The 27,300-nt window shown below is 51.5% G+C and overlaps 2 protein-coding genes and 1 pseudogene across 2 annotated transcripts in view; all 3 read right to left on the bottom strand.

Moving 5' to 3' along the window:
- Window positions 1–26,673, bottom strand: part of ZNF213 (zinc finger protein 213) — a 35,577-nt gene extending 8,904 nt beyond the window's left edge. The window contains exon 1 of the mRNA XM_049903525.1: window positions 26,604–26,673. The gene's annotated coding sequence lies outside the window, so the exon portion shown is untranslated. The remainder of the gene's footprint in view (window positions 1–26,603) is intronic.
- Window positions 163–12,713, bottom strand: LOC126086815 (zinc finger protein 205-like; annotated as a pseudogene).
- On the bottom strand, window positions 12,712–26,690 carry LOC126086814 (zinc finger protein 205-like). Its single transcript, XM_049903531.1, is given in 7 exon segments — window positions 12,712–19,932; window positions 19,934–20,012; window positions 20,296–20,390; window positions 21,329–22,818; window positions 23,421–23,512; window positions 24,051–24,201; window positions 26,604–26,690. Coding segments are annotated over 4 exon segments (1,158 nt in total). The 5' UTR covers window positions 21,352–22,818; window positions 23,421–23,512; window positions 24,051–24,201; window positions 26,604–26,690; the 3' UTR covers window positions 12,712–18,971.
- Between the last annotated feature and the right edge of the window lie 610 nt (window positions 26,691–27,300).

The following is a 27,300-nucleotide window of genomic DNA, read 5'->3' as shown; positions in this document are numbered from 1 at the left end:
CTAGCAGCCTCACCTAGGAGCTGGAGGGGCGGCGGGGTCCAGACGCTGGGGAAGATCTGCTGGATGCGGGCCGGCAAGCTCGGAGTTTTCTTTTCCATGGAATTGGATCGACTTCCACCTTCTCCACCTGAAGATTTGAGGCTCCAGTTCTTTATCTGAACAGAAAACCCAAACCAAAAACCAAACCCACTGCCACGGAGTCGATTCCAACTCACCAGGAAACCCTGGTGGTGTAGTGGTTAAGTGCTATGGTTGCTAACCAAGAGGTCGGCTGTTCAAACCCGGCAGGCACTCCTTGGAAACTCTATGGGGCAGTTCTACTCTGTCCTATAGAGTTGCCGTGAGTCAGATATATGCATCTGAACAGAAAGCGCTTTCTTATTTGTTTTTTGATTATGCAGGTATTGTATGCTTAATGTAGAAAAATGAAGAATGTATGGAAAATTATAAAGGGGTCCCTCTTGATAGCCACAAGGCTAGCTCCCTCACTCTGCTCAAATGGCACCCTCTTAAAGAAGCCTTCCCTAACCATGTGTAAACACCTCTCCCACCATGTCTCCCCCTGCTGTATTTCTCTTCCTAACATTTATCACTACCTGATATTATACATGTTTGTGTAACGTTTGTCTCCCACTATTCGACTATAAGCTCCATTAGGGCAGACACTGTTTTTATGCCCTACCCTCAGCACCTAGAATTGTGCCTGGAACAAGGTAGTGACTCAGTAAATACTTGTTGAATGAATGAAAATAAAAATTCCTAATCCAGAAAAAAGCACTATTAGTAGTTCAGTCTGTTCTTTCAATTCTACATCTATGAATATATTTCTAATACAAACCTGGAGTCAATATATAAGTCTATCAGATATCTTTATCAGCATTTACAAATAAAATTCATCAGTTTTGCAAGCTGCAAAGAAGAACTGATACACTTGAATTATGGTTTTGGCAAAGGATACTGAACATACCACGGACTACCAGAAAAATGAATAAATTTGCCTTGGAAGATGTACAGCAAGAATGCTCCTTAGAAGCCATGATGGCAAGACCTTTGTCTCACGTATTTCAGACATGTTATCGGGAGGGACCAGTCCCTGGAGAAGGACACATGCTTGGTAAAATCCAGTCCCTGGAGAAGGACACATGCTTGGTAAAATCGTGAGTCAGTGAAAAAGAGGAAGACCCTTAAGGGCATGGATTGACACAGTGGCTGCAACAACGGGCACAAGCACAGCAACGATTGTGAGGATGGCACAGGACCAGGCAGCGTTTCTTTCTGTTGTACACATGGTCGCTATGAGTCAAAACTGACTCAACAGAGCCTAACAACAACATAGTATTCCACAGTATGGAAGTTCCATTATTTCATTTAACTAGTCCCCTACCCTTGTAAATTTACATTGTTTACATTTTTCTGTATTTGCTGATATGGTTCTATATACACTTTTGTTTGAACATTTCCTTGGGAAAAACTAGAAATGGGATGCTGAATCAAGTTTTTCAATACATATTTTCAAACTCTTTTCTAGAAACTTTACGTTTGCATTTGAGAATCAAATGTTTACTTCTTGCCTTGAGGCAGAGGGAAAGGAAGAAACTTAGAGGAGCTCCTCCCCTGTCAATTCAAGACTGAGATACAGAGTTCTGAGGAGAGACTGGCTGCCACAGGAACTCACAGCCAGCAAATGGAAAGAAAAGTGCTTGGAGGGCATGAAGTGGAAAAAGCAGTTGAAGGTTCTGAGCCCAGGCTGTACTGTGACTTTGTGAGGGTTGCTAAGCTGAATGCGACTGGGCTCCCTCTCCTCTACCCCTGCTGGTTCAGGAAGATGGAATCAAAGTCCTTTTCTCTAACTCTGACCTTACAGTGTTCTCCCAGCGCCCTCCATTGGCAAAGAAGTGTTTACAAAGTCCAGCTCCAGTATCACAAAGCTAGACAAAACAGGTGCATTTAAGGCTGAGGGGATAAATGAATAATCAGCATGTCCACCACATTTCCTACTGGGCATTGTTTATATGTGGGAAATGACTTGTATGAAATTATATTTAGACCCACCACCTCAATGAACTTTCTTATTCCTTCTCACAGTTTTTAGTTTATTGATGGAAGACTACACTGTGAGGCTGGGAAGGAAGTATGGTCAGCCAGTTGTTCTGTGCCAGGATTTGTGGCTGAGTTTTCCTCAGTTCATGTCGAATCTTAGAAGTTACCTTGTTTGGTGAGTGGCCTGTTGCATGAAGATCCTTGTATTCGCTTCCTGTGGCTGCTGTAACAAACTACCACAATTTTGGTGACTGAAAACAAATGTATTCTCTCAGCTCTTGAAACCAGAGGTCTCAAATCACTACCAAAGCCTAAATCAAGGTGTTAGCAGGACTCCAGAGACTCTAAGGGACAATCTGCTTCTTGCTTCTTCCATCCTGTGGTGGCTGCCTGCATTCCTCGGCTTGTGGCCACGTCACTCCTATCTCTGCCTCCATGATAACACTGCCTTCTCCTCCTCTGTATATGTCAAAATTCCCTCTGCCTCTCTCTTATGATGGCATTTAGGGCCAACGGGGATAATCCAAAGGAGCCCTTGTGACGTAGTGGTTAAGCACTCGCCTGCTAACCCAAAGGTAAGCAGTTTGAACCAACCAGCCTCTCAGCGAGAGAAAGATGTAGCAGTTTGCATATATAAAGATTTACAGCCTTGGAAACCCCATGAGGCAATTCTACTCTGTTATATAGGGTTGCTATGAATCAGAATGAACTTGATAGCAACAGGTTTGGTTTGGGGATAATCTAGGATATTTTAGTCATCTAGTGCTGCTATAACAGAAATACCACAAGTGAATGGCTTTAACAGAGAGAAATTTACTCACAGTCTAGTAGGTTAAAGTCCAAATTCAGGGTGTCAGGTCCAGGGGACGGCTCTGTCTCTGTTAGCTCTGGAGGAAGATTTCTTGTCATCAATCTTTCCCTGGTCAAGGAGCTTTTCAGGTGCAGGGACCCCAGGTCCAAAGGATGCACTCTGCTCCTGCTTTCTTGGTGGTATGAGGTCCCCCTATCTCTCCGCTTGCTTCTTTCACTTCTCAAGAGATTGCCTCAAGACACAATCCAATCTTTAGATTGAGTCCTACCTCACTAACACAACTGCCGCCCATCTTCCTTCATTAACATCATAGAGGCGGGACTTACAATGTATAGGAAAATGAAAAAATACAGGGAATCAGGGCCCAGCCAAATTGATACACACGTTTTTGGGGGGATATAATTCAATCCATAACAATATCCCAATGTCATGATCCTTAAATCATCTACAAAGACCCTTTTTCATTATGAGGTAACATTTCCTTATAAGGTTCCAAGGATTAGCTCCTGATAGCTTTGGGGGCCATTACTAAGACTACTACAGACCTGCACAGGATCTTCTCAAACTACATAGGCAGTAATTCAGTTTGTAATCTCTAATGTTGCACAATTGACTTCAGGCCTGAAGGCAAATGATCTCTTTCAACTGATGAGAATTTCAGTGTTCATCTCTAAATGCCATTTTTCATTTGGCACAGTCTACAAGGGGTACACTGCAGACACAAGATGGAATTGTCTTAAACTTCATTCTCAATGATACAAATTGCTTCTATGATACACTTAAGATGGCTCACTCACATGGCTATTGGCAGGAAGCCCCATTTCCTCCCCATGTAGACATCTGTGTAGGGCAGCCTGAGTAACCCATTTCCTGAATGATATAAAAACCTTCCAGTTTTGACTGTGATTCCTTGCTACTTGGTAATACGACCCAGCTGATTCAGTGGTGTTTGAAGTGCCCTTTGGCAGGGCCCTATAGATGAACTGGAAACCCTGGTGGCATAGTGGTTATGTGTTACAACTGCTAGCCAAAAGGCTAGTGGTTCAAATCCACCAGGTACTCCTTGGAAACTCTATGGGGTACTTCTACTCTGTCTTATAGGGTCGCTGTGAGTCTGAATTGACACTGTGAGTGGGAATTGACAACAATGGGTTTACAGATGAATCATGACATAGACCCTTAGAATTTTGGAGCAACACGATGCTACCCTGTACTGATTACTACTCTCCTTTTCAGAAACATCTTTCGGCTTACTACTGGGCATTAAAAGCCCTGGTGGAGCAGTGGTTAAGAATTCAGCTGCTACCCAAAATGATGGCAGTTTGTACCCACACCAAGGAAGAAAGCTGCAGCTGTCTGTTTCCGGAAACATTACGGTCTTGGAAACCCTATGGGGCAGTTCTACTCTGTCCTGTAGGGCCATTATGAGTCACAATTGACTTGATGGTAACAAGTTTGGTTTTGGGTTTACTGGGCCTTAGTAAAGACTGAACCATGTACCATAGGCCACCAAGTTCCCATGAGACCTGAATTTCCCATCAAAAAGTGTGTAGTCTGCATAATACAGGAGAGGTCAGCACAACTGCACTAAGCCAAGAGCAAAGAGTTTCCTGAATAAACTGAATGCTTCGAAGACCAGCGTAGCAGGGGCGGGGGCTTGGGGACCATGGGGACAACTAAGTCAACTGGCACAATAAAATCTAGTAAGAAAACGTTCTGCATCCCACTTTGGAGAGTGGTGTCTGGAGTCTTAAACACTAGCAAGCAGCCATCTAAGATGCATCAATTGGTCTCAACCCACCTGGAGCAAAGGAGAATGAAGAACACCAAAGACACAATTATGAGCCCAAGAGGCAGAAACAGCCACATAAACCAGAGACTACATCAGCATGAGACCAGAAGAACTAGATGGTGCCCTGCTACAACCGAACACAACATAGAATCCCTGAGGGAGCAGGAGAGCAGTGGGATGCAGACCCCAAATTCTCGTAAAGAGACCAGACTTAATGGTCTGAGAATAGAAGGACCCCGGTGATCATGGTACCCAGACCTTCCGTTAGCCTAAAATAGGAACCATTCCTAAAGCCAACTCTTCAGACAGGGATTAGACTGGACAATGGGATAGAAAATGATGCTGGTGAAGAATGAGCTTCTTGGACACACAAGACTATGTTGCCATTTCCTATCTGGAGGCGAGATGAGAGGGCAGAAGGGATAAGAAGTTGGCTGAATGGACATAAAAAGAGAGTGTGGAGAGGAGTATGCTGTCTCATTAGGAGGAGAGCAATTAGGAGTATACAGCAAGGTGTATGTACGGTTTTGTTTGAGATACTGACTTGATTTGTAAACTTGCACTTATAACACAATAAAAAAAAAAAATGTGCAGTCTGACCCACCATGGAATAAATTTGGGTATGCACAGCAGCACTCCATGGAAGTGGTGTATATGTGACTGAGCTGAACAGGTCATGAAGACAAAGTGTATCATATCAGGAAGTGGCCCAGAAGCCCAGATGCAAGGAACACCTGGCATGGGAAAGTTCCTAATCTAGGAACCTCCAACAGTGGTCAGGCAACCTTGGGACTTGGGTACAGAAAAGGGACGTTCTCAGAACATCCACCATGACTCGTCAATTTTGCTGGTGCCCCTGGGTCACTCTGCTCCAACACTTGATTGGCTAAGAGTGGGAGAGGCAAGTCCTTCCAGAACCTGGAGAATAAATGTTCCCCCACCTCAGTCTGAGAGAGGTCCCAAGCCCAGGCCCAGGGTCCAGTCTGCAGTCCACAAGCACCAGCAGGCAAATGAGCTCAGGAGGGGAGGAACTGTCCCAGCCTGGCTGAGTCTTTGACTATGATGTGTAGAGACGGACATTCCTGGGCTGGCATCTGGGACCCACAGGGGCTGACCAGAGATTTAGGTGGCACTGCTCCCAGAGATCAGAGACCCTGGGTGCCTTCAGCAAGAATCCTTCCAAGCCAGCAGTGCCCCAAAAAAGGCCAGGTAATGGGGCTGCAGGGAAGGGGGTGTGAAGCCGCAAGGAAATACTGTTCCTTCCACCCTCGCCCTAACCACGTGAAGCCTACCTACTCCTGACATCACCAATCAGGGCTAGTACTCCAGTGGACAAGACACTGGGATTTCAGGTGTCAGCAAAAACCAGGAGGAAGCCAGGCTAACCCTCTGAGCATCCTCACCTTCTACCCAGAGAAGCATTAGAAACGTTCTCTGCCACCTTCCTCTCTAGACTCTTACCTCTCAATGTTGTCCCATCACCCACCAAGTTAGGAGTACCCCAACATTCAGGATTCTTCCACAACACATCCCCCAGCTACCTCCTGGGTCTCGTTTGCTCTGGTCAAATATTTTCCAAACTGCCAACTTCTGCTCTTAAAACACCACCATTCTGGGGCAGATCTAGAAAGTGCATTTTTAGAGTGCAACTTGGCACCCTGCATCACTCAACAGACCTCTTAAGTCCAAGTCCTGACATCTGGTCCCTGACACCATGCCCAGTACAGATCAGTAACTAATTAGTGGAAAAAAAAAAAAAAAAAAAACCTGGAACTGCCAAAAAGCCTTCTGTGTTCAAAACCAGCAACACCCATTGTGCAAGTGAATACTACGTGCACAGCCAAGTGATGACTGGCCTCCAGAGTCATGTCGACAAGTCTTCCCACCTGTGCTCCTCTCCTTGATGTGAAAGTAAGTCCTCCCCAACCTCTAATACTGAGCCAAGCAGAGAAATTCCATTTCTGGCTGCGTAAAGAGAACCATGAAGACAGGTGAAGGGAGGCCGCTGCTTTCATTCTGGCCTCTTAGAGAAATCACCACCTAACTCAACCCGTCCTGCCAACTGCAGCCCTGTATTCACGAGACCTGCTACACACCACCACAACGCACACATCACCATGACCCAGCAGGACTCCCTGGTCCCCAGGCTTCCTGGTGTTTGTCCCCCACACCCCAGCCTTGTCCAAAGTCCTTGTTGCCTGCAATATAAGGCTCACATTGGACAGTGAAAACCTGTCCAGGTATCTGGAAATGAGTACTCCATACCTTCCTCCATGATAAACTATCAGACCTGAACCTAATCTCAGCTTCCAGCTCTCTGGCTGGATGACTTGCTGTTTCCTTATCTGTAAAGCTCACATAAGATAAACCATGGCTCAGAGTTGAGGACTAGGGGAGATATACAGGTGGTGCTTGGCCATACACTTGGTACTGAGCAGCTGCTCAACAGCTGGCAGCTATTATTACTCTTCTCCGTGAGTGTCTTACTGGCTTCTGATCCATGGTGGCCCCTGGAGACAGATGGGGCTACAATGGTTTCCCTGGTGCAGATGCACTCCAGGTCAGCTGTGTCAGAGCTGAACACTGTCTTGGGGGCTGAGCCACAAATCTGGGATAAGCAGCAGGCTGATGTCACACCTCCCCAGGAACAAAGCTACAGAATGGGAAACAGAAGCTACAGAATTAGAAACCCAGGGAGGAAGACTGGAGAGTGATGGAGCCAGGCAGGGGTGGGTAGCGCAATTACAGAGAACATGTGTGACAAGGCTAAGGAGGTAACAAGTGTGGAGGAAGCTTGCAGGGGCCCAGGATGGACAGTGAGGGACAGCGGCTCTGAGAAGTGAGGGCTCCTCACTGCATTGTGGCCCAGCCCCAGCAGAGGCACAGGGAAAACACCCTCGACACAACTCAGTCCTCGGAGCCTGGCAGAGGGGAGGGATGGGAGGCAACTCCAAGTGTGAATTTTCAAGTGGACGCCTCCCTACCCTTGGGTCTCAATAAGCAGAGCTGAGGAAGAGCCTGAGCTGACTCAGTGTTCCCACGAGGATGTGAAAGGCAGCTCAGGATGGCCCTGCCCAGGTCCACAATTCTGAGCCTGCTGGACTGGCTTCTGAACTGGAAGCCAACGTGCACAGAAGCCTCTTCGGGTGGACTTGAGCCCCAGGCTGTAGAACAAGATTTGGCAGAGGGGTCCCGATGCAGGTCAAGGCTGGGAGGGTACCATCCTGAAAGCGATGACCAATGGGTGCTTAAGTGAGGGCGCATGGCCAGAAATGCTCGGTGGCACACTGCAGGACCTGACATAGAGCTGTGGGCCATTTCTTGAATTCCAAGGCCTTTCATTTGCAGCTAGAGTGAGTGCTCCACTGTCTCCAGCTCCTACCACGTTGCCAAGCCCCACCCCATGCCTGCCACATCCCCGAATCCCTCCCCACGCTCTCCTTCCCTCCACTACTGCCCTTGTCATTTGTTTTTCTGACCCCTTCCCCCGCTTCCTAGGTGGGCGGTGAAGGTGCTGCCAGGGCACCCACAGCTGCTCCCTGCATCAGCATGGCCAGGGTCCTGGGCCCCGTGGTATGGATCTTCTCGTGCTGGTGCAGGTTGGTGCAGCGGCTAAAGCTCTTGCCACACAGGAGGCAGGAGTAGGGCCGGGTGCCTCGGTGGGTGCGCTGGTGGGCAGTGAGGCACATGCTGTGGGTGAAGCTCTTGTCGCATTCTAGGCAATGGTAGGGCTTCTCGCTGGTGTGGGTGCGTTTGTGGGCGACAAGGTTGGAGCTGTGGCCGTAGCTCCTGCTGCAGAGATGGGCAGGAGTAAGGCCGCACACTGCAGTGGGTGAGCTGTAGCTGAAGCTCTTGCCACAGTCGAGGCAGCAGTAGGGCTTCTCACCCATGTGAGTGTGGTTGTAGGCGATGAGGTTGGAACGCTGGCTGAAGCACCTGCCGCACTCAGGGCATGGGTAGGGCTTGATGCCAGTGTGGGTACGCTGGTGGGTGACCAGGGCTGAGCTCTGTGTGAAGCACTTGCTGCAGACGGGGCACTTGTGGGGCTTGGCGCCCGTGTGGGTGCCCTGGAGTGTGACAAGGTCCAGATGGCGGGTAAAGGACGTGTCACAGTGTGGATGCACTGGTGCTGGATGAGCATCGAGTGGTGACTGAGGCTCTTCCAGCAGGAGGGGCAGGTGTAGGGCTTCTCACTCGTGTGGATGATCTGGTGCTAGATGGGGTGGGAGCTGCTGACGAAGCCCTTGCCACAGTCCGTGCAGGCGTAGGGCTTCTCGCCTGTGTGTGCGCACCGGTGTGTCACCAGGTGTGAATGGCAGCTGAAGCCCTTGCCACAATGCTCGCACTGTAGGTCTTTTTGCTGCTGACTCTCTTGGCGGCATCAGTGGTGTGTTTTTCCTCCTGGCTGTGCTTCTCAGGAACATTGCCCTCCTGGGTTTCTGGAAGGCTGGTGGCTAGCGTGGCTATCTTTGGCTGTCCCTGCTCCAGAGGCCAGGGCGGCCCGTCGCCCCCGGTCTGTCCTGAGTCCTGGCTGCTCACATCCCTGAGGGAGGCAGCGGCCAGGACCTCTTTCCCCATCCCCACAGCTTCGGGGGAAAGAGGGTGTCCAGTGAGGGAGGCTTTTGTAAGAGACCCTGGGGCGTGGGGAGGCCGAGGTAAGTGGGGGGCTGGTTCCAGGAGATAACAAAGGGCAAGCACCTGGGGGTCCCGGAAGCAAGAGCCACCCTCTACAGAGCAGGGACACTGGCACCCTGCCGTGGGACAACCTCAGGAAGGTATGTGTCCTGGCCAATAAAAAAACAGACAGGAAGCCCTGATGGACAAGGGCACCTGGAAATGAGGTCCCCCCAACTTCCCCAGTTCTCACCTGTGCACACGGCCATCTCCTCCTCCTCCTCTTCTCCTGTCTGTCCGCTGGAGCTAGAGGCCTCGCCCTTCCCCTGCACATGGGAGGTCCAGAAAGGCCTGCTGAGGGGAAACCCTGGCCAGAAAGAGACACTGGGCTTAGCTTCGGCGCTTCTGTGGCTGCCCAGCACCACACATCAGCCCCATAAGGAGGTGGGGCAAACTGAGGAGGGGGCTGCAGCTCTGGAAACTTGGGGTAGAACAAAGTGGGTGCAAAAACTCACTTTCAAAGGTGTTTCTGCTCAGGGTGCATTGAATTTATGTTCGTGGTGAAAGAATGATCTGGAAAAAGATAGTGAAAACAGTTGTATAACTTTAAAAATGTAATTAATGCCACCAAATTACACACGTAGAAATTATTTAATTGGTGTATGGGTTGCTGTGGATACTGGAACCATGATAAAGAGGTTTTTTTTATAAAGTCACATTCTGCAAGGGGCCCGTCACACTTTGAAGCACCTTCCATGGTAACGCCAGGTACACTCTTGTCAAGGCTTGGGGCTGCCTGTGTCTCCATGAACAAGCAACAGAACAAACCTGACAGCAGCTGGACTAGATCACCCAGCGGGTGGGCCCAGCCATGTTAGAATACAGATGAAGAGCTTCTGGCTTCTGTGATTACTTTTGTGGATGACTGGAAAGAAGACTCGGGAGAAAGGCATAAGAATGGGCAGAGAGAGGCCATGTAGGAAGCTGGTAAAAAGACCAGGGATGCTGGCAACGAACACCTCAGAGTACAAAGGCCGATTTGCTGAATCCCCGTGGAGTGAGGGCCCAGAAGATCAATAGCTGAATTAGTAAGAGAGCAGGGGCCTAGCCTCCTTGCCTGCCCCCAGCACCTTGGAGGGTAGGAGTTGGTCCAACAGGATAGCTGGAAATTCAGGGCATCTGTGAGGCCTGCCCTGTAGTGGCCAATGGGTGCCAAGTCCCTCTGATCTCCCGAGGACTTGCTGGGACTTGTTGGGATGTTAACAATGCATGGTAAGCCCACCTGAGATAATTAAAGGGGTGAGTGGACAAGCTGATGTGATCCTGGAACCCACTGGTGCAAGAAGGACATGTATGACCATACTCAAACTCATGAGTGGAACCACCAAGCCCACTGGATCTACCTAGCAGTCTTGGGTGCCAACTGATGGTGCTGAATGCATGAATGAATATTTCATAAGCCTTATAAAACTCTCCCAGAAAATCTAGAGTCTGACACTCAGCAGTCAAGAGCCCTGAAGCTTACAGACTCACCACCAGGAGAAGAAAGGTGCCAAGGCCTCTGAGAACAGAACAGTTTCGAGCGAGCAGAGCCTCGGGGCTTAGCTAGGGCCGTTCCCCACCCAGGGCAGGCAGCCCCCAGGCTTTCTACTCAAAACACCTCTCCAGTGGGAGCTTCTAGGAGGATGGTGGAATCACAGGAATAAGTCAGCACTAAGAAATTACAAAAAAAATGGAGGATCTCCCCATTGATACTGTACTATGCCACAGCCACTGACCACGTGTGGCTTTTTAAACTTAAACCGATTACAATTAAAAATTCAGTTGCACAGGCCACATTTCAAAACTTCAACAACCACATTTGTTCAGCAGCTACTGTATCAGTGCACACAAAGAGCATTTTCATCAATCCGTAAAGTTCTATAGGACAGCACCATCTAGATGAATAATGAGAAGGGCAGCGGGATGTCCCCTGAGGCAACTCACCCAAGGACAGCCCCTTCCTCTCCTACAGGGCCTCTCTGCAGAAGCTCTGCTGTGTGTGGTCCAGGCGGCCCCACTCCTCTTGGGAGAGGTACAAAGCCACATCCTCAAAGGTCACCAGCATCTGAAACAACAGAAACCACTATGTCACCATTCACGCCACAGCGGGGGGACCAGAGAAGGGACAAAATGGCGTCAGGATGGGTGGACCGGGAAAAGATTTGAACCCGCAAGCAGAGAACGTGGCCTGCCAGATCTGTATCAGGGAATGGGACACACCCAGAAATGATCTTTTGTGTGTGTCTATATCTGTGTGTGTGTCTGTGCGCGATTGTGTCTGCGCGTGTGTACATGCGAGTGTGTGCCAAGAACAAGACAACTGTGTAGAGCAGAAAGCAAGAGAACAAAGCGTTTTTCTTTTGGAAGCCCATAATGCCCACAGACACATTTGTTCCAAGTAACTCCTGGGGCCAGAGCTCAAACCTGAGAAGGAATTGTCACACTGGTAGATGCTGCCTCTGCCCTTCCTTGATGTCTGCTCCAGCGTGGGCCCTGGACACAGGTCTGGGCATCCGCCTACCAGCCCTGCAGTGGATCCAGAGCAGTGGTTCCAGCTCCCAGATGGCAGGTCGGTGGTTCCAGGCCTTTACAAGACACCCAGCAGGGGGAGCAGGGGCCAAGCACCCAGCCACAGAGTAGAAGGGGCCCTACCTCAGCTCGGGACAGGTCGGGGAGGGGTAGAGGGATCCACTCACCTGGGACCAGGCAGTGAGAAGCACTGCAGCTATCTGCCAGTCTTTAGTTCTCCCCTCCTGGGAAACAGCTGGAACCTGCGGAGAGGGGTGGGCTGGGGAAGCAGAGGGGACCTCAGGCAGCCGGCTCCTCTGATTGGCCCGTTACACCATAGCAGCTCAGTCCTGACCTCCAGGATATCCACGGCCCCTCAAATTCCACCTCTGCTAGGCCTAAGAACAGGGGTGCTATGCTGTGAGGCTGCTTGGGGGGGCCTCTGCAAGGATGGGGTGTGGGCAGACATGGGGGGGCTGTCTGCATACACTGTAGCAAGCAGCTATTCTGTCCTCTCCAGGGGCCAGAATACTGCCCCTGGCTGTGAGCCACCACTGTCCCCATGGCTGCCACCCTGGGAAGTGCCTCTCTGCTCACCCGCTGCTTATCTACCTTGCTCACCATGCCCTGCTCACTCCCCCACCCCATCGGTCACCTCCCCCATGCCCACCTTTTCTCTGCTCACCTCACTGCTCTCCTTCCTCCTGATCACCTCCTCTCTGCTGGACTCCCTCTTGCTCCACTCATCCCTGTCCAGCTCCCCGCTACTTGCCTCCTTCCTGCTCACCACCCTCCTTGCTCACCTCTACCAGGCAGAAGAGCCTTCTCCTTCAAGCCATGGCTCAGGAGCGCCCACCTCTGTGCACTCAGGGCTCCTTCCTCTTGTGACCCCCCGCCACCCCCTCCCCCGCCCCGTCAGCGTGTGGCTCTTCAGGCTCAGTCTTGACGTGAAGTGACTCCCGAACAGCTCCCAAAGGCTCTATCTCCTCCGACTCAGAAGGTATTTCTTGACAAGGATACAGGTTACCTGGAACCTAGGAAAGGCAGCCCCATTAGCACCAGGAGGAGGGTGGGAGAGAGGACCCCAGCTCTGCCCTGAGGGTGGGGGGCCTGTGGTAGCAGCAGAAGCTGAGGGTGTTAGAACAGAGGTCAGATTCAAGGTTCAGCTCTGGGAACAGTGTGGCCAGCTGCTCCTGTTTCCTTCTCCTCCCTAAGGACTCAACAAATCTCCTCACCACAGCAAGGACAGGGCAGCAAGGGAGGGGATGAAGCCACATCAAGCCCGGCCACAGTGCAGACACCTGGGGCCACATGGTGCAGTTCTAAACCAGGAAAGAACCCGTTGCTGTCGAGTCCACTCCAACTCATGGTGACCCCATGTGTCAGAATACAACTGCTCCATAGGGTTTTCTTGGCTGTAATCTTTACGGAAGCAGATCACCAGGGCTTTCTTCCGTGGCACTGCTGGATGGGTTATAACCTCCAACCTGTAGCCTAGTACCAGTGCCATCGAGTCGATTCCTAGTAGTCAAGGACAAATCAGTTACCTCACTCAAGAGACCTTCCACAGTGCAGTTGCATCTCAATTCCATCTTCTCTTCTACTACAACGAGTCCAAGGCTACTTGTTTAGTCTATGAAGCACGCAGGGCTCAGGGCAATTAGACAATGCCTAAGAGCATACGGCTTGACGGGGCGAGGATTTGAGCTCAAGTGTATCTGACCCCACATCGCCCAGGCCTCCAATTCTGGAAGGTGAGCGGGAGGCATCAGGTGGCCTTGGGCCGTATCAGCCTGAGTCAATTTGGATGGAGTTATTTGGAGTTGTGGCACAGTAGTTAAGAGCTCAGCTGCTAACCAAAATTGTCAGCAGTTTGAATACATCAGCCACTCCGTCGACACCTTATGGGGCAGCTCTATTCTGTCCTATAGGGTTGCTATCAGTTGGAATTGACTCGATGGCAACGGGTTTGGTTTTTCAGCTGAAGTCAATTAGAAGGGACTATTTGGAGTTTTCTAGTTTGAAGGAAAAAGCCTGAGGGCGACACTAACTACTCAGGCCTCATGCCCACTCTAGTCTTGCAGAAGGAAAATTCCTCTCTGGTCACCACCACCTGACTGCCCCCTACCATGGGCTTCCCAAGATCCTACCTGAACCTCTTCACTCTCTTCACCTCTTCATACCCTATCAGGAGGGTGAATAACAACATTTACAGTCCAGAGACCAAATCCAAACTGCCACTCATGGGCTGTTAGCCCTAAACAGGCACCGCCTCCCTGCAAACCTGCGTTTCCATCTCAGTGACAGGAGCCCAACTGCATCTACTCATGAGAGCCATCACGGGGATCTGTGGAGGTGCTCTGTGTACGGCATCCAGCTCAGTCCTTCAAGAGCGTGGCGTGGTCAGTTCTCAAGGGCTTACCTGTGCCTGGAAGGACCCCCCAGAACCCTGAATCCATCTCCCTGCTCTTTTTCTTTTGTTTTCCCTTTATCATATCTTGTATCATTTTGCGCCGAAAACTGGAAAAATAGGGCTTTTCCTGAAAAGGTGTTAGGAGTCATTTCCCAGGGACTGGGGAGGCCCCTGGTGAGACCACATTGCCACCTGCAGGATGGGCTCTTCCTGCTGATCAGTAGACCTTTGGTGAAGCAGGGCTGCCCAGCCTTCTGCTAGGCACTAACACCTCTCCCTGTCCTTCAGTGGCCCTGAAGCCTGTTTGAAGTTGGGCTGTAATGCCTTCATGTGACCGTCACTCCTTCTAACATAGGTCCACAGCCCCTCAGTCACAGCTCTGAAACTCCAAACTCAGGCTTTTCCATGACCCGCTTGACAGCCAAGCCAAACCTAACTCATTTGGCCACACCATCTAACCTTCTGATAAGAGAGAATTTGTAATCTTCATTTATTGCACTTAACCTAAATGTTCATATGTTTTGGAACAGAAACATCAGTGTAAATACTCACGTAAAATTCATCAAGCTGTACTTACCATATGTGTGTCTCTCTGTATATACAATAAAGCCTGTGAAAGCTGGAACCTGTGTAAGGTGGAAACTCGTCAGGGAAGGAAAACGCAAATATTTTCCACTAAACAAGTGATAGAGAAAAGGTAAGACTGCACTCTGTCAAAGGCAGAAAACAAGCCAGATTCAGAAAAACAAGGCAGTTCCGCTGAGTTCCAGCTCTCACAGGTTACATTGTATATTACACCTCAATAAAAAATTTTGTTGAATGTGTTTAATTATTTAGTGTTTCCCCAATTCCTATTGGAGATGGCATACTGTATTATCTTTCTCAAATCTGAAAACCTCTAAATTCCAAAACACATCAGGCCTGGGTGGTTTCAGAGACAGGCTCATGGCCATGACTCCAAGCCATCAGTCACAGACTCTTCTGAACACACTGTTTCTTACATTGTTAGTTATTGTTGTTACGTGCCATCGAGTCGGTTGGTTACCCTTCACAATAATCCAGAACGGTATGTATTTTGGGTTTTCCTGTTTTGTTTCAACGAAAGAAGTAATACAAATCATCGTGTTAAAAAAAAAAAAGTAAGGGAGGCACAAGCAATTTAGGAATACTTCGTGTTGTTAGTTGCCTTCAAGTCAATTCAGAATCATGGTGACCCCATGTGTGAACTGCTTCATAGGGTTTTCATGCCTAGGACCTTTTGGAAACAGATTCCAGGTCTATCTTTCCAGGCACCTCTGGGTGTGTTGTAACTGCCAACCATTACATCTAGTAGATCGTCTAACCGTTTTCACCACCCAGGCATGGAAGAGGAAAAGCCTCCCACAATGTGGCTGCAGACCCCCAGGATCGCTGTTAACAGCGCGACACATGACCCCGCCGACCTACCAATGTTTCTTCATTGGCGGGGCCCAGTTTCCCAACATGGATGTGCTCCAGTTTCTTAAACAATTCCGTAGGGATGCATTTGAGTTGTTCCCAAATCTTCTCTACCGCACACTACTCAATTTATTTTCTTTTTCTACCCCTCACACCACCATCCTCATCCTCCAGGGAGGGAGGAAGCGCCGCTCGGAGAGGGCCAGAGACTCACCAGGATCTATGAGCAGCACACGGCGGGAGAGAACGCTGGCCTGGGCGGAGCTCCGCGCTCTGCCACCAACAGCCTGGAGCTGAGGAGGCGGTGGGCGGGCAGCGGGCGCGCTCGGGATTTATGCCCCGGAACCGAGCGAACGGCCGGCTAAAGGGGAAACCCAAGTCCTGCCGGCACTTCCTCGCGGTGCGCACCCTTCGTATTCCACCTCGGGGCACGGGCCACGGGCCACGGGCCACGGGCCACGGGCCACGGGCCACGGGCCACGGGCCACGGCCGTAGCCGGGCCCTAACCATCGGAGCACAGCCTTAGCCCGCGCGTCACTCGACACCCCAGCGGTCCTGGAATACCGAGATCTGAATCCAGACACTGACGTCAGAAACTGGCGCGTGGCTCGACCGGATACCGCACCGGTAACACGTCCCGGCAAGCGTTTGGAACTACCCCCCCCCCCCGCGAAGGCCGATCCAATGATAAGCCTAGCTTCTTCCCGAGAACTGGCCAATCAACAGGGCTGAACTTCAGCGATAGCCAATCAGAAGGCAGCAAGTCCAATTACGTCATACACAAGCACAGGGGGTGAAAACACAGGACTAGGCCAGAGTAGGCAGTGCTTCTAAAGATGCCGGGCACGTAGGCTGCAGGGAAGGTGCAATGGAAATATTGTCCCTCTGCGGTTGTCTAAGCACCTCTCACCTACCAACTCCTGACAGCAATCATCAGGTCCAGTTCTCCAGTGGACAAGAACCTGGGATTTCAGGTGTGAGAAAAAGCCAGCAGAAAGCCAAGCTAAAACTCTGAGAACCCCACCCTCTACCCAGAGAAGCACCAAGTCCCTTCTCTGCCACCCTCCCCTCTAGCCTCTTAACCTCTCAGTGTTGTCTCATCACCCACCAAGTTAGGAGTAAGCTGACATTCAGGACGCGTCCACAACACATCCCCAAGCTACCTCCTAGGTCTTGTTTACTGTGGTCAAGTATTTCCCACACCCACAACTTCCACTCTTAAAATAGCATCATTCTGGGACAGATCTAGAAAATGCATTTTTAGAGTGAAACATGGCATCCTGCATCACTCAACAGACCTCTGAAGTCCAAGTCCTGACACCTGGTCCCTGACACCATGCCCAGGGCAGCCCAAGGAACTGATTAGTGAAGGAACTGCCAATGAGCCTTCTGCATTCAAAGTAAACACCTACTATGCAAGTGAATACTAGGTGCACAGCCAAGTGATGACGGGCTCCAGAATCATGTCAACAAGTCTTTCCATTTGCACTCCTCTACTTGATGTGAGAGTGAGCTCCTTGAGAGCAAGGACCTTACTTCAAACACCTTAGTCCCCCTCATCCCTTACACTGAGCCAAGCAGAGAAATTCCATTTCTGCCTGAGTAATGGGAGCCATGACGACAAGCTGAAGGGACGGTGCTGCTTTCTGGTCTCTTGGAGAAATAACCACCTAACTCAACCCATCTTGTCAGCTGCCCAGCCCTAGGTTCATGAGACCTCCCAGACAACACCAGGACCCAGCTGGACTCCCCAGTCCCCAGGCTTCCTGGTGTCTGTCCCCCATGCTGCAACCTAGTCCAAGGTCTTGAAGGTCCAGACTGTTACCTGCAGTATCAGGCTCACATTGGATAGTGAAGAGCTGTCCAGGTGCCTGAAAACAGGTCCTCCATACCTTCCTCCATGATAAAACATCAGACCTGGACCAAATCTCAGCTTCCAGCTCTCTGGCTGAATGACTTTGCTGTTTCCTTATCTGTAAAGTAAGATAAACCATGGCTCAGACTTGAGGACTAGGGGAGATGTACAGGTGGTGCTTGGCCACATGCCTGGCACTGAGCAGCTGCTCCACAGCTGGCAGCAATTAATACTGTTCTCAGTCGGCATCCTGCTCAAGCCACCGTGTCACTTGGGACCCACGGTGACCCATGAGAAAGGTCGGTCCCAGTGCAGACGTATTCCAGATCCGTTGTGTCAAATCTGAACGTTGTCTTGGAGGCTGAGTCACAAACCTGGGATAAGCAGCAGGCTGAGCCCACACCTCCCCAGGAACAAAGCTACAGAACGGAAAACGGAAGCTCCAGAGGTAGAAACCCAGGGGAAGACTGGAGAATGATGGAGCCAGGCAGGGGTGGGTAGGGCAATTACAGAGGACAAGTGTGATGAGGCTAAGGAGGTGAGAAGTGTGGAGGAAGCTTGCAGCAGCCCAGGATGGACAGCGAGGGACAGCAGCTCTGAGGAGTGAGGGCTCCTCACTGCATTGCGGCCCGGCCCCAGTGGAGGCAAAGGGAAAATGCCCCCTGACAAAACTCAGTCCTCAGAGCCTGGCCAGCAGAGACGAGGGGCAGGAGGTAACCCCAGGTGTGAATTTTCAAGTAGATGCCTCCCTATCCCTGGGTCCCAAGGAGCAGAGCCGAGGGAGAGCCTGGGCTGACTCAACGTTCCCACGAGGATGTGAAAGGCAGCTCAGGATGGCCCTGCCCAGGTCCACAATTCTGAGCCTGCTGGGCCCTGCCCAGGTCCACAATTCTGAGCCTTCCGAACTGGAAGCCAATGTGCACAGAAGCCTCTTCAGGTGGACTTGATCCCCAGGCTGTGGAATGAGATTTGGCAGAGGGGCCCCGATGCAGGTCAACACTGGGAGGGCACCATCCTGAAAGTGATGACCAAGAGGCGCCTAAGTGAGGGCCCATGGCCAGACATTCTTGGTGGCACACCGCAGGAACCTGAGACAAGAGCCGTTAAAGGGAATTCAAGGAATTCCAAGCCCTTTAATTTGCAGCTAGAGTGAGTGCTCCACCGGCCCCAGCTTCTACCACATTGCCAAGCCCCAGCAAATGCCTGCCACCTCTCTGACTCGCTTCCCACACTCTCCTTCTTCCCTCCACTACTGCCCTTACCACTCCTTGTTTTCCTGACCCCTCTCACAGCCTCCTAGGTGGGCGGTGAAGGTGCTGCCAAGGTACCCACGGCTGCCCCCTGCATCAGCATGGCCAGGGTTTTGGGCCCCGTGGTATGGATCTTCTCATGCTGGTGCAGGTTGGTGTGGCGGCTAAAGCTCTTGCCACACAGGAGGCAGGAGTAGGGCCGGATGCCTCAGTGGGTGCGCTGGTGGGCAGTGAGGCACATGCTGTGGGTGAAGCTCTTGCCACATTCTAGGCAATGGTAGGGCTTCCCGCCAGTGTGGGTGTGTCTGTGGGCGATGAGGTTGGAGCTGTGGCCATAGCTCCTGCTGCACAGAGGGCAGGAGTAAGGCCGCACACTGCGGTGGGTGAGCTGGTGGGCAGTGAGGCGTGAGCTGTGGCTGAAGCTCTTGCCACAGTCGAGGCAGCAGTAGGGCTTCTCGTCCGTTTGAGTGCGGTTATGGGTGATGAGGCTGGAACACTGGCTGAAGCACTTGCCGCACGCGGGGCATGGGTAGGGCTTGACACCCATGTGGATATGCTGGTGAGTGACCAGGGCCAAGAAGGGACACCTATGGGGCTTGGCGCCTGTGTGGGTGCTCTGGTGGGTGACAAGATCCGAGCGGCGAGTAAAGGACTTGTTGCAGTGGTTACACACATAGAACTTCTCACCGGTGTGGATGCGCTGGTGCTGGATGAGCATCGAGGGGTGACTGAAGCTCTTCCAGCAGGAGGGGCAGGTGTAGGGCTTCTTGCTCGTGTGGATGATCTGGTGCCGGATGAGGTGGGAGATACTGATGAAGCCCTTGCCGCAGTCTGTGCAGGCGTAGGGCTTCTCGCCCGTGTGTGTGCACCAGTGCATCACCAAGTGTGAATGCCAGCAGAAGCCCTTGCCACATTGCTTGCATTTGTAGGTCTTCTTGCTGCCATCGCCCTCCCTGGCCAGGCCCTCCTTGCTACTCTTGGGGGCCGCAGCAGTATGTTCTTCCCCCTCGCTAGGCTTCTCAGGGCCATCCCCCTCCTGGAATTCCGAAAGGCTGGTGGCCAGCAGGGCTGTCTTTGGCTGCCCCTGCTCCAGAGACCCAGGCAGTGTGTTTCCCTTGGTCTGTCCGAAGCCCTGGCTACTGGATGCCTGTTGTCCACACTGCAGGATCTCTGCCAGCTGTGGTTCTGAAGGGCTTCACCTCCCCAAGAGTGGCAGGGGCTGAGGCATCCTTCCCTGCCTCCACGACTTCTGGGGAAAGAGGGGGTCCAGTGATACACACTTTCTTAAGAGACCTGGCAGGGGGGTGGTGGGGAGGGCAACCCAAGTAGGGGGTGTTTCCTGGAGATAACAAACAGCAAACAACTGGGGGTTCCAGAAATGAGAGCCACCCTCTACAGAGGAGGGATGCTGGCTGCCCTGCCATGGGACAGCCTCAGGAAGGTGTGTGTCCTGGCCCAGCAGAAAACAGACAGGAAGCCCAGCTGTACAAGGGCATCTGGAGTGAGGTCCCCCCAGCTCCCTGAGTTCTCACCTGTGCGCACGGCCATCTTCTCCTCCTCCTTTCCTGTCTGCCGGGAGCTTGAGGCCTCACCCTTCCCCTGCACATGGGAGGCCCAGAAAGACCTGCTGAGGGGAAATCCTGGCCATAAAGAGACACTGGGCTCAGCCTGGGTGGTTTCTAGGCTTCCCAGCACCAGGTATCACCCCCTGCAAAGTGGTGGGGCAAACTGAGGAGGGGGGCCGTAGCTCTGGAAACTTGGGGAAGAATAAAGTGGGTACAAAAACTCACTTGAAAAAAAAACTTGAAAGTGAGTTTCTGCTCAGAGTGCACTGAGTTTATGTTCATGGTGGTGGAATGTTTTGGAAAAACATAGTGAGAATGGTTATATAACTTTAAAAATGTAATTAATGTCACCGAATTACACACACAGCAGTTACTGGTGTATGTTTTGCTGTGGCTATTTGAACTATGATAAAATGATCTTTTAATAAATTTTCTTTTACTTGTGCTTTAAGTGAAAGCTTACAAATCAAGTCAGTCTCTCATACAAAGACTTACGTACACCTTCCTATGTTCTTCTAGCTGCTCTCCCCATAATGAGACAGCACATTCCGCCTCTCCACCCTGTATTCCCCGTTGTCTATTCAACCAGCTCCTGTCCCCCTCTGCCTTCTCATCTTGCCTCCAGACAGGAGCTGCCCACATAGTCTCATGTCTACGTGACCCAAGAAGCTCACTTCTCACCAGTATCAATATCTATCTTATAATCCAGTCCAATCCCTGTCTGAAGAGTTGGCATCAGGAATGGTTCCAGTCTTGGGCTAACAGAAGGTCTGGGGACCATGACCTCCAGGGTCCTTCTAGTCTCAGACCATTAAGTGTGGTCTTTTTAGGAGACTTTGAGGTCTGCATCCCACTGTTCTCCTGCTCCATCAGGGATTCTGTTGTGTTCCCTGTCAGGGCAGTCATCGGTTATAGCTTGGCACCATCTAGTTCTTCTGGTCTCAGGCTGATGTAGTCTCTGGTTTATGTGGCCCTTTCTGTCTCTTGGGCTCATAGTTACCTTGTGTCTTTGGTAATCTTCATTCTCCTTTGCTCCAAGTGGGTTGAGAGATAAAAAGATTTTTTTTTTTTAAGTCATGTTCTGCAAGGGGTCTGTCACTCTTTGAAGCACCTTCCATGGTAACTCCAGGTACACTCTTGTCAAGGCTCGGGACTGCCTGTGTCTCTCTGAACAAGTAACAGAATGAACATGACAGCAGCTGGGCCAGGTCACTGAGTGCATCACCCAGCCCCAGTGGATGGGCCCAGCCACGTCAGAACCCAGACACAGAGCCTCCTGCTCCTGTGACAACATTTCTGGGTGGCTGGAAAGAAGGGCTTTGGGGAGAGGGAGGGGAATGGACAGAGAAAGTCTGTGTGGGAAGCTGGAAAAAGGGCCAGGGATGCTGGCAACCAACATGTCGGGGTACAAAGGCCCATCTGCTGAATCCCATGGAGTGGGGGCCCAGGAGACCAATAGCTGAGTTAGTAAGACAGCAGGGGCCTGGCCTCTTGTCTGCCCCCAGCACCTTGGAGGGAAGGAGTTGGACCAATAGGGTAGATGGAAATTTAGGGCATCTGTGAGGCCTCCCCTGGAGGTGCCGATGTAGGCCAAGACCCTCTGATCTCCCGAGGACTTGCTGGGACTTGTTGGGATGTAAAAAACGGACAGTGAGCCCACCTGAGATAATTAAAGGGGTGAGTGGACCAACTGGTGTGATCCTGGAACCCACCAGGGCCAGAAGAACACACAAAAGCACTGTCAAAATCAAGGGTGGAACTGCCAACCCCACTGGATCCACCTGGCACTTGTGGGTGTCAACAGATAGAGCTGAATGCATGAATGAACCTTCCATAAGCTTCGTAACATTCTCCCAGGAAAACTAGAGTCTGACACTCAGCGCTGAAGCTTAAAGACTCACCACCAGGAGAAGAAAGGGTGCCAGGGCCTCCGAGAACAGAACAAAGTCTTGAGTGAGCAGGTCCTGGGTGCTTACCTGGGGCCGTTCTCCATCCAGGGCAGGCAGCCCTCAGACTTTCTGCTCAAACACCTTTCCAGTGGGAGCTTCCAGGAGGATGGTGGAATTACAGGAATAAGTCAGGACTACGCAATTACTGAAAATGAGGATCTCCCCAATGGCACTGTACTATACCATAGCCACTGGCCACATCTGGCTTTTTAAACTTAATTTTGAACTGACTACAATGAAATGCAATTAAAAGTCCAGTTGCACTGGCCACATTTCAAAAGCTCGACAGCCATATTTGGTCAGCAGCTACTGTATCAGTGCACATAAAGAGCATTTTCATCAATCTGTAAAGTTCTATAGGACAGCACCGTCCAGATGAACAATGAGAGGGGCAGTGGGATGCCCCTCAATGCAGCTCACCCAAGGACAGCCCGTTCCTCTTCTGCAGGGCCTCTCTGTAGAAGCTCTGCTGTGTGTGGTCCAGGCAGCCCCACTCCTCTCGGGAGATGTACAAAGCCACATCCTCAAAGGTCACCGGCATCTGAAACAATGGAAGCTACCACGCCACAGCAGGGGGACCAGTGAAGGGATAATATGGCATCACGATGGGTGATGAGAAAAAGGACTTGAACCCACTGCAAGATCAGGCCGCCCACAAGATCTGGATCAGGGAATGGGACACAGCGTGAAATGGTCTTTGGCGTGTGCGTGCCTCTGCGTGTGTGTGCACATGTGCATATGTATGTGGGCATGTGTACACAGCAAGAAAAAGGCGACTGTGTAGAGCAGATGACAAGAGAACAAAGCATCCTTCTTTTGTAGGCCCATAATGTCTACATACATGTTCGTCCCCAGGTATTTCTTGGGCAGCGACCAGACCCAAGAAGTCACACTGGCAGATGCTGCCTCTGCCCTTCCTTGATGTCTGCTCCAGCGTGGGCCCTGAACATAGCGCTAGGCATCCACCCACCAACCCTGCAGTGTACCTGAGCAGTGGTTCCAGCTCCCAGATGGCAGGTCGGTAGGTCCGGGCCTTCACAAGACACCCAGCAGGGGCATCAGGGGCCGAGCACCCACCCACGGGTGAAGGAGGCCCTGCCTCAGCTTGGGGCAGACAGAGAAGGGGCAGAGGGATCCACTCACCTAGGACCAGGCACTGAGGAGTGCTTTAGCCATCTGCTGGTCTCTGGTTCTCCCCTCCTGGGAAAGAGCTGGGACCTTTGGAGAGGGGCGGGCTGGAGAAGCAGAGGGGATTTCAGGCAGCTGGCTCCCCTGCTGGGCCCTGCTACCCCTGAGCAGCTTAGACTTGGCCTCCAGAGATATCCATGGCCCCTCAAACTCCACTTCTTCCTGGGCCTAAGAACAGGGGTGCTATGCTGTGAGTCTGCATGGGAGGTCTTGGCAAAGACAGGGTGAGGTCAAGCATGGGGGGCTGTCTGCAGACAGTGCAGTGGGCAGCTCTTCTGCCCTCTCCAGGGGCCAGAATCCTCCCCCTGGCTGTGAGCCACTATTGGCCCCACAGATGCCACCCTGGAAAGGGCCTCTCTGCTCACCTACCTTGCTCGCCATGCCCTGTTCATCCTCCCACCCTGTTGCTGACCTCCTTCCTGCTCACCTCCCCCATTCTCACTTTTTCCCTGCTGGCCCATCCCTGCTTATCTCCTCCCCACTGCTCCCCTCTCTGCTCGCCACCCCCTGCTCACCTCCCCCTGCTCATCTCCATTAGGCATGAGAAGGGACTTCTCCTTGGAGCCGTGGCTCAGAAACGCGTACCTCAGCGCACTCAGAGCCCCTTCCTCATGTGATCCCCACTTGGTGTGCAGCTCTTCAGGCTTGGTCTTGATGTGAGGTGACTCCTGAATGGCTCCCAAAGGCCCCATCTTGTCAGACTTGGAATGCACTTTTTATCAAGGATGCTGGTGACCTAGGAAAGGCAGCCCCATTAGCACCTGATGGAGGGTGAGATGGAAGACCCCAGCACCACACTGCGGGGTGGGGGACCTGTAGTAGCAGCAGAGACCCAAGGCGTCAGAACACAAGTCAGATTTAAGGTGCATCTCTGGCAACAGCATGGCCCAGCTGGTCCTGTTTCCTTCTCCTCCCTAAGGACTCATGAAGCTCCCCCTCACCACAGCGAGGACAGGGCAGCAAGGGAGAGGATGAAGCCACATCGAGCCCGGCCACAGTGCAGACACCTGGGGCCACACGGTATAGCTCCAAACCAGGAAAGAACCCGTTGCTATCAAGTCCACTCCAACTCATGGTGACCCCATGTGTCAGAATACAACTGCTCCATAGGGTTTTCTTGGCTGTAATCTTTACGGAAGCAGATCACCAGGGCTTTCTTCCGTGGCACTGCTGGATGGGTTATAACCTCCAACCTGTAGCCTAGTAGTCGAGGGCAAATCAGTTACCTCACTCAGAGACCTTCCACAGTGCAGTTACATCTCAATTCCATCTTCTCTTCTACTACAATGGGGTCCAAGGCTACTTGTTTAGTCTATGAGGCAAGCAGGGCTCAGAGTGATTAGACAATGCCTAAGAGCATAGGGCTTGACAGGGCAAGGATTTGAGCTCAAATGTACCTGACCCCACATCACCCAGGCCTCTGATTCTGGAAGGTGAATGGGAGGGATCATGTGGCCTTGGCCATTTCGGCAGGAGTCTATTAGCACAGACTGGGAGGGTGAACAACAACATTTAGAGTTGCAAGAAACCCCTTGCCATCGTGTCAATTCCAACTCATAGTGTCCCCATAGGACAGAATAGAACGGCCTCATAGAGTTTCCAAGGATGCCTGGCAGATTTGAACTGCTGACCTTTGGTTACCTGCCATAGCTCTTAACCACTATGCCACCAGAGTTTCTAGAGTTGGGAGACCAGAATCCAAACTGTTATACACGGGCTGTCAGCCCTAAACAGGAATTTCTTCCCTGCAAACCTGTGTCTCCATGTCAGTGATGGGTGCCTAACTGTGTCTACCCATGAGAGATATCACGGGGATCTGTGGTGGTGCCATGTTTACAGTGTCCAGCTCAATCCCTCAAGAGCACGGTGAGGCCAGTCCTCCAGGGCTCAGCTGTGCCTGGAAGGACCCCCCAGAACCAGTCCCTGTCTCCCTGCTCATTCTTTTTTCCCTTTATCATACCTCATATTATTTTTGTGCCAAAAACTAGAAAGACAAGGCTTTCCCTGAAAAGCTATTAGGAGTCATTTCCCAGGGACTGGGGAGGCCCCTGGTGAGACCACATTGCCACCTGCAGGATGGGCTCTTCCTGCTGGTCAGGTGAGCCTATGGTGAAGCAGGACTGCCCAGCCTTCTCTTAGGAACTCACACCTCTCCCTGTCCTTTAGTGGCCCTGAAGCCTGTTTGAGGCTGGACTGTAATACCTTCACGTGACTGTCACTCCTTCTAATAGAGGTCCACAGCCCCTCAGTCACAGCTCTGAAACTCCAAACCCAGTCTTTTTACATAACCTGCTTGACAGCCAAACCTAACTCATTTGGCCACACCATCTGACTTTCTGATAGGAGAGAATTTATAATCTTCATTTATTCCACTTAACCTAAACAGTCATATGTTGAGGAACAGAAATATTAATGTAATATTCATGTAAAACTCATCAAGATGTACTTACAATACATGTGTTTCTCTGTCTACACTGTGAAGCCTGTAAGAGCCTAAACTGGTGTAAGGTGGAAACTGGTCAAAGAAAACTCGTATTATTTTCCACTAAAACAAGTGATATAAAAAAACGCAAGACTCCATCCGATCAAAGACAGAAAACTTCCCAGATCTGGAAAACCAAGGCGGTCCAGTAGTTGAGTTCCAGCTCTCAGAGGTTTCACTGTATATTATACTTCAAAAAATTTTTTTATTGAATATGTTTGATTATTGAGTGTTGCTCCAGATACTGTTGGAAATGGGGTACCATATTATCTTTCTCAAATCTGAAAACCTCTTAAGTCCAAAACACATCAGGCCAACCTTTACAACTCGTAGGTCATTGAACCGTTTTCACCGCCCAGGCATGGAAGAGGAAAAGCCTCCCACAATGTGGCTGCAGACCCCCAGGATCGCTGTTAACAGCGCGACACATGACCCCGCCGACCTACCAATGTTTCTTCATTGGCGGGGCCCAGAGTTTCCCAACATGGATGTGCTCCAGTTTCTTAAACAATTCCGTAGTGATGCATTTGAGTTGTTCCCAAATCTTCTCTACTGCACACTAAGCGCTTAATTTTCTTCTTCTACCCCTGACACTACCATCCTCATCCTCCAGTGATGGAGGGGAAAGCGCCGCTCCGAGAGGGCCAGGGACTCACCAGGATCGCTGAGCAGCACAGGGCAGGCGGGAAGGCTGGCCCGGGCGGAGCCCCGCGCTCTGACATCAGCAGCCCGGAGCTGAGGACGCGCGCGGCGGGCGGGCGAGCAGCGGGCGCATTCGGTGTCTGTCCCGGAATCCAGCGAGAAGCGGGAAGCGAGGGCTAAGCGAAGTCCTCCGGGCACTTGCTCGCGGTGTGCACGCCTTCGGCCTACGCCTCGGGGCACCGGTCCCGGCCTGGAGCCACGCCTGACCGTCGGAGCACAGCTGCTACCGTGGACGGTCTCAGCCCCCGGGTCACTGAACACCCACAGTCAAGTATACAGAGCTCTGTCGCCAGATGGAAACATGAAAAACTGCCGCCCGGCTCCAAGGGAAACCGCGCGTTGCGCATGCTAAAGTAGACCTGGAGAACTACCACTCCCAGGAGGCAGTTCGACGGCTACTCCTGGTTCGTCCCAAAAAACGGCCAATCAACAGGGTTGAATTCCAGGGATGGCCAATCGAAAAGCAGAAAAGCCAGTTGCGTCATACACAGGCACACGGTCAAAGACCCAGTAGAGCTGAGCCAGCAGTGGCCCCAAAAGAGCCAGTTCTGTTGACCGCAAGGAAGGGGCTGGGAAGTGGCAATAGACGGTTTCTTCTGCCGTCGCCTAACCTCTGGACACCTATGTACTGCTGACAGAACCAACCAGGTT

The sequence above is a fragment of the Elephas maximus genome, chromosome 12 (genome assembly GCF_024166365.1).
Source record: "Elephas maximus indicus isolate mEleMax1 chromosome 12, mEleMax1 primary haplotype, whole genome shotgun sequence".
Lineage (NCBI taxonomy): Eukaryota > Metazoa > Chordata > Mammalia > Proboscidea > Elephantidae > Elephas > Elephas maximus.
This window is presented reverse-complemented; position numbering and strand designations above follow the sequence as displayed.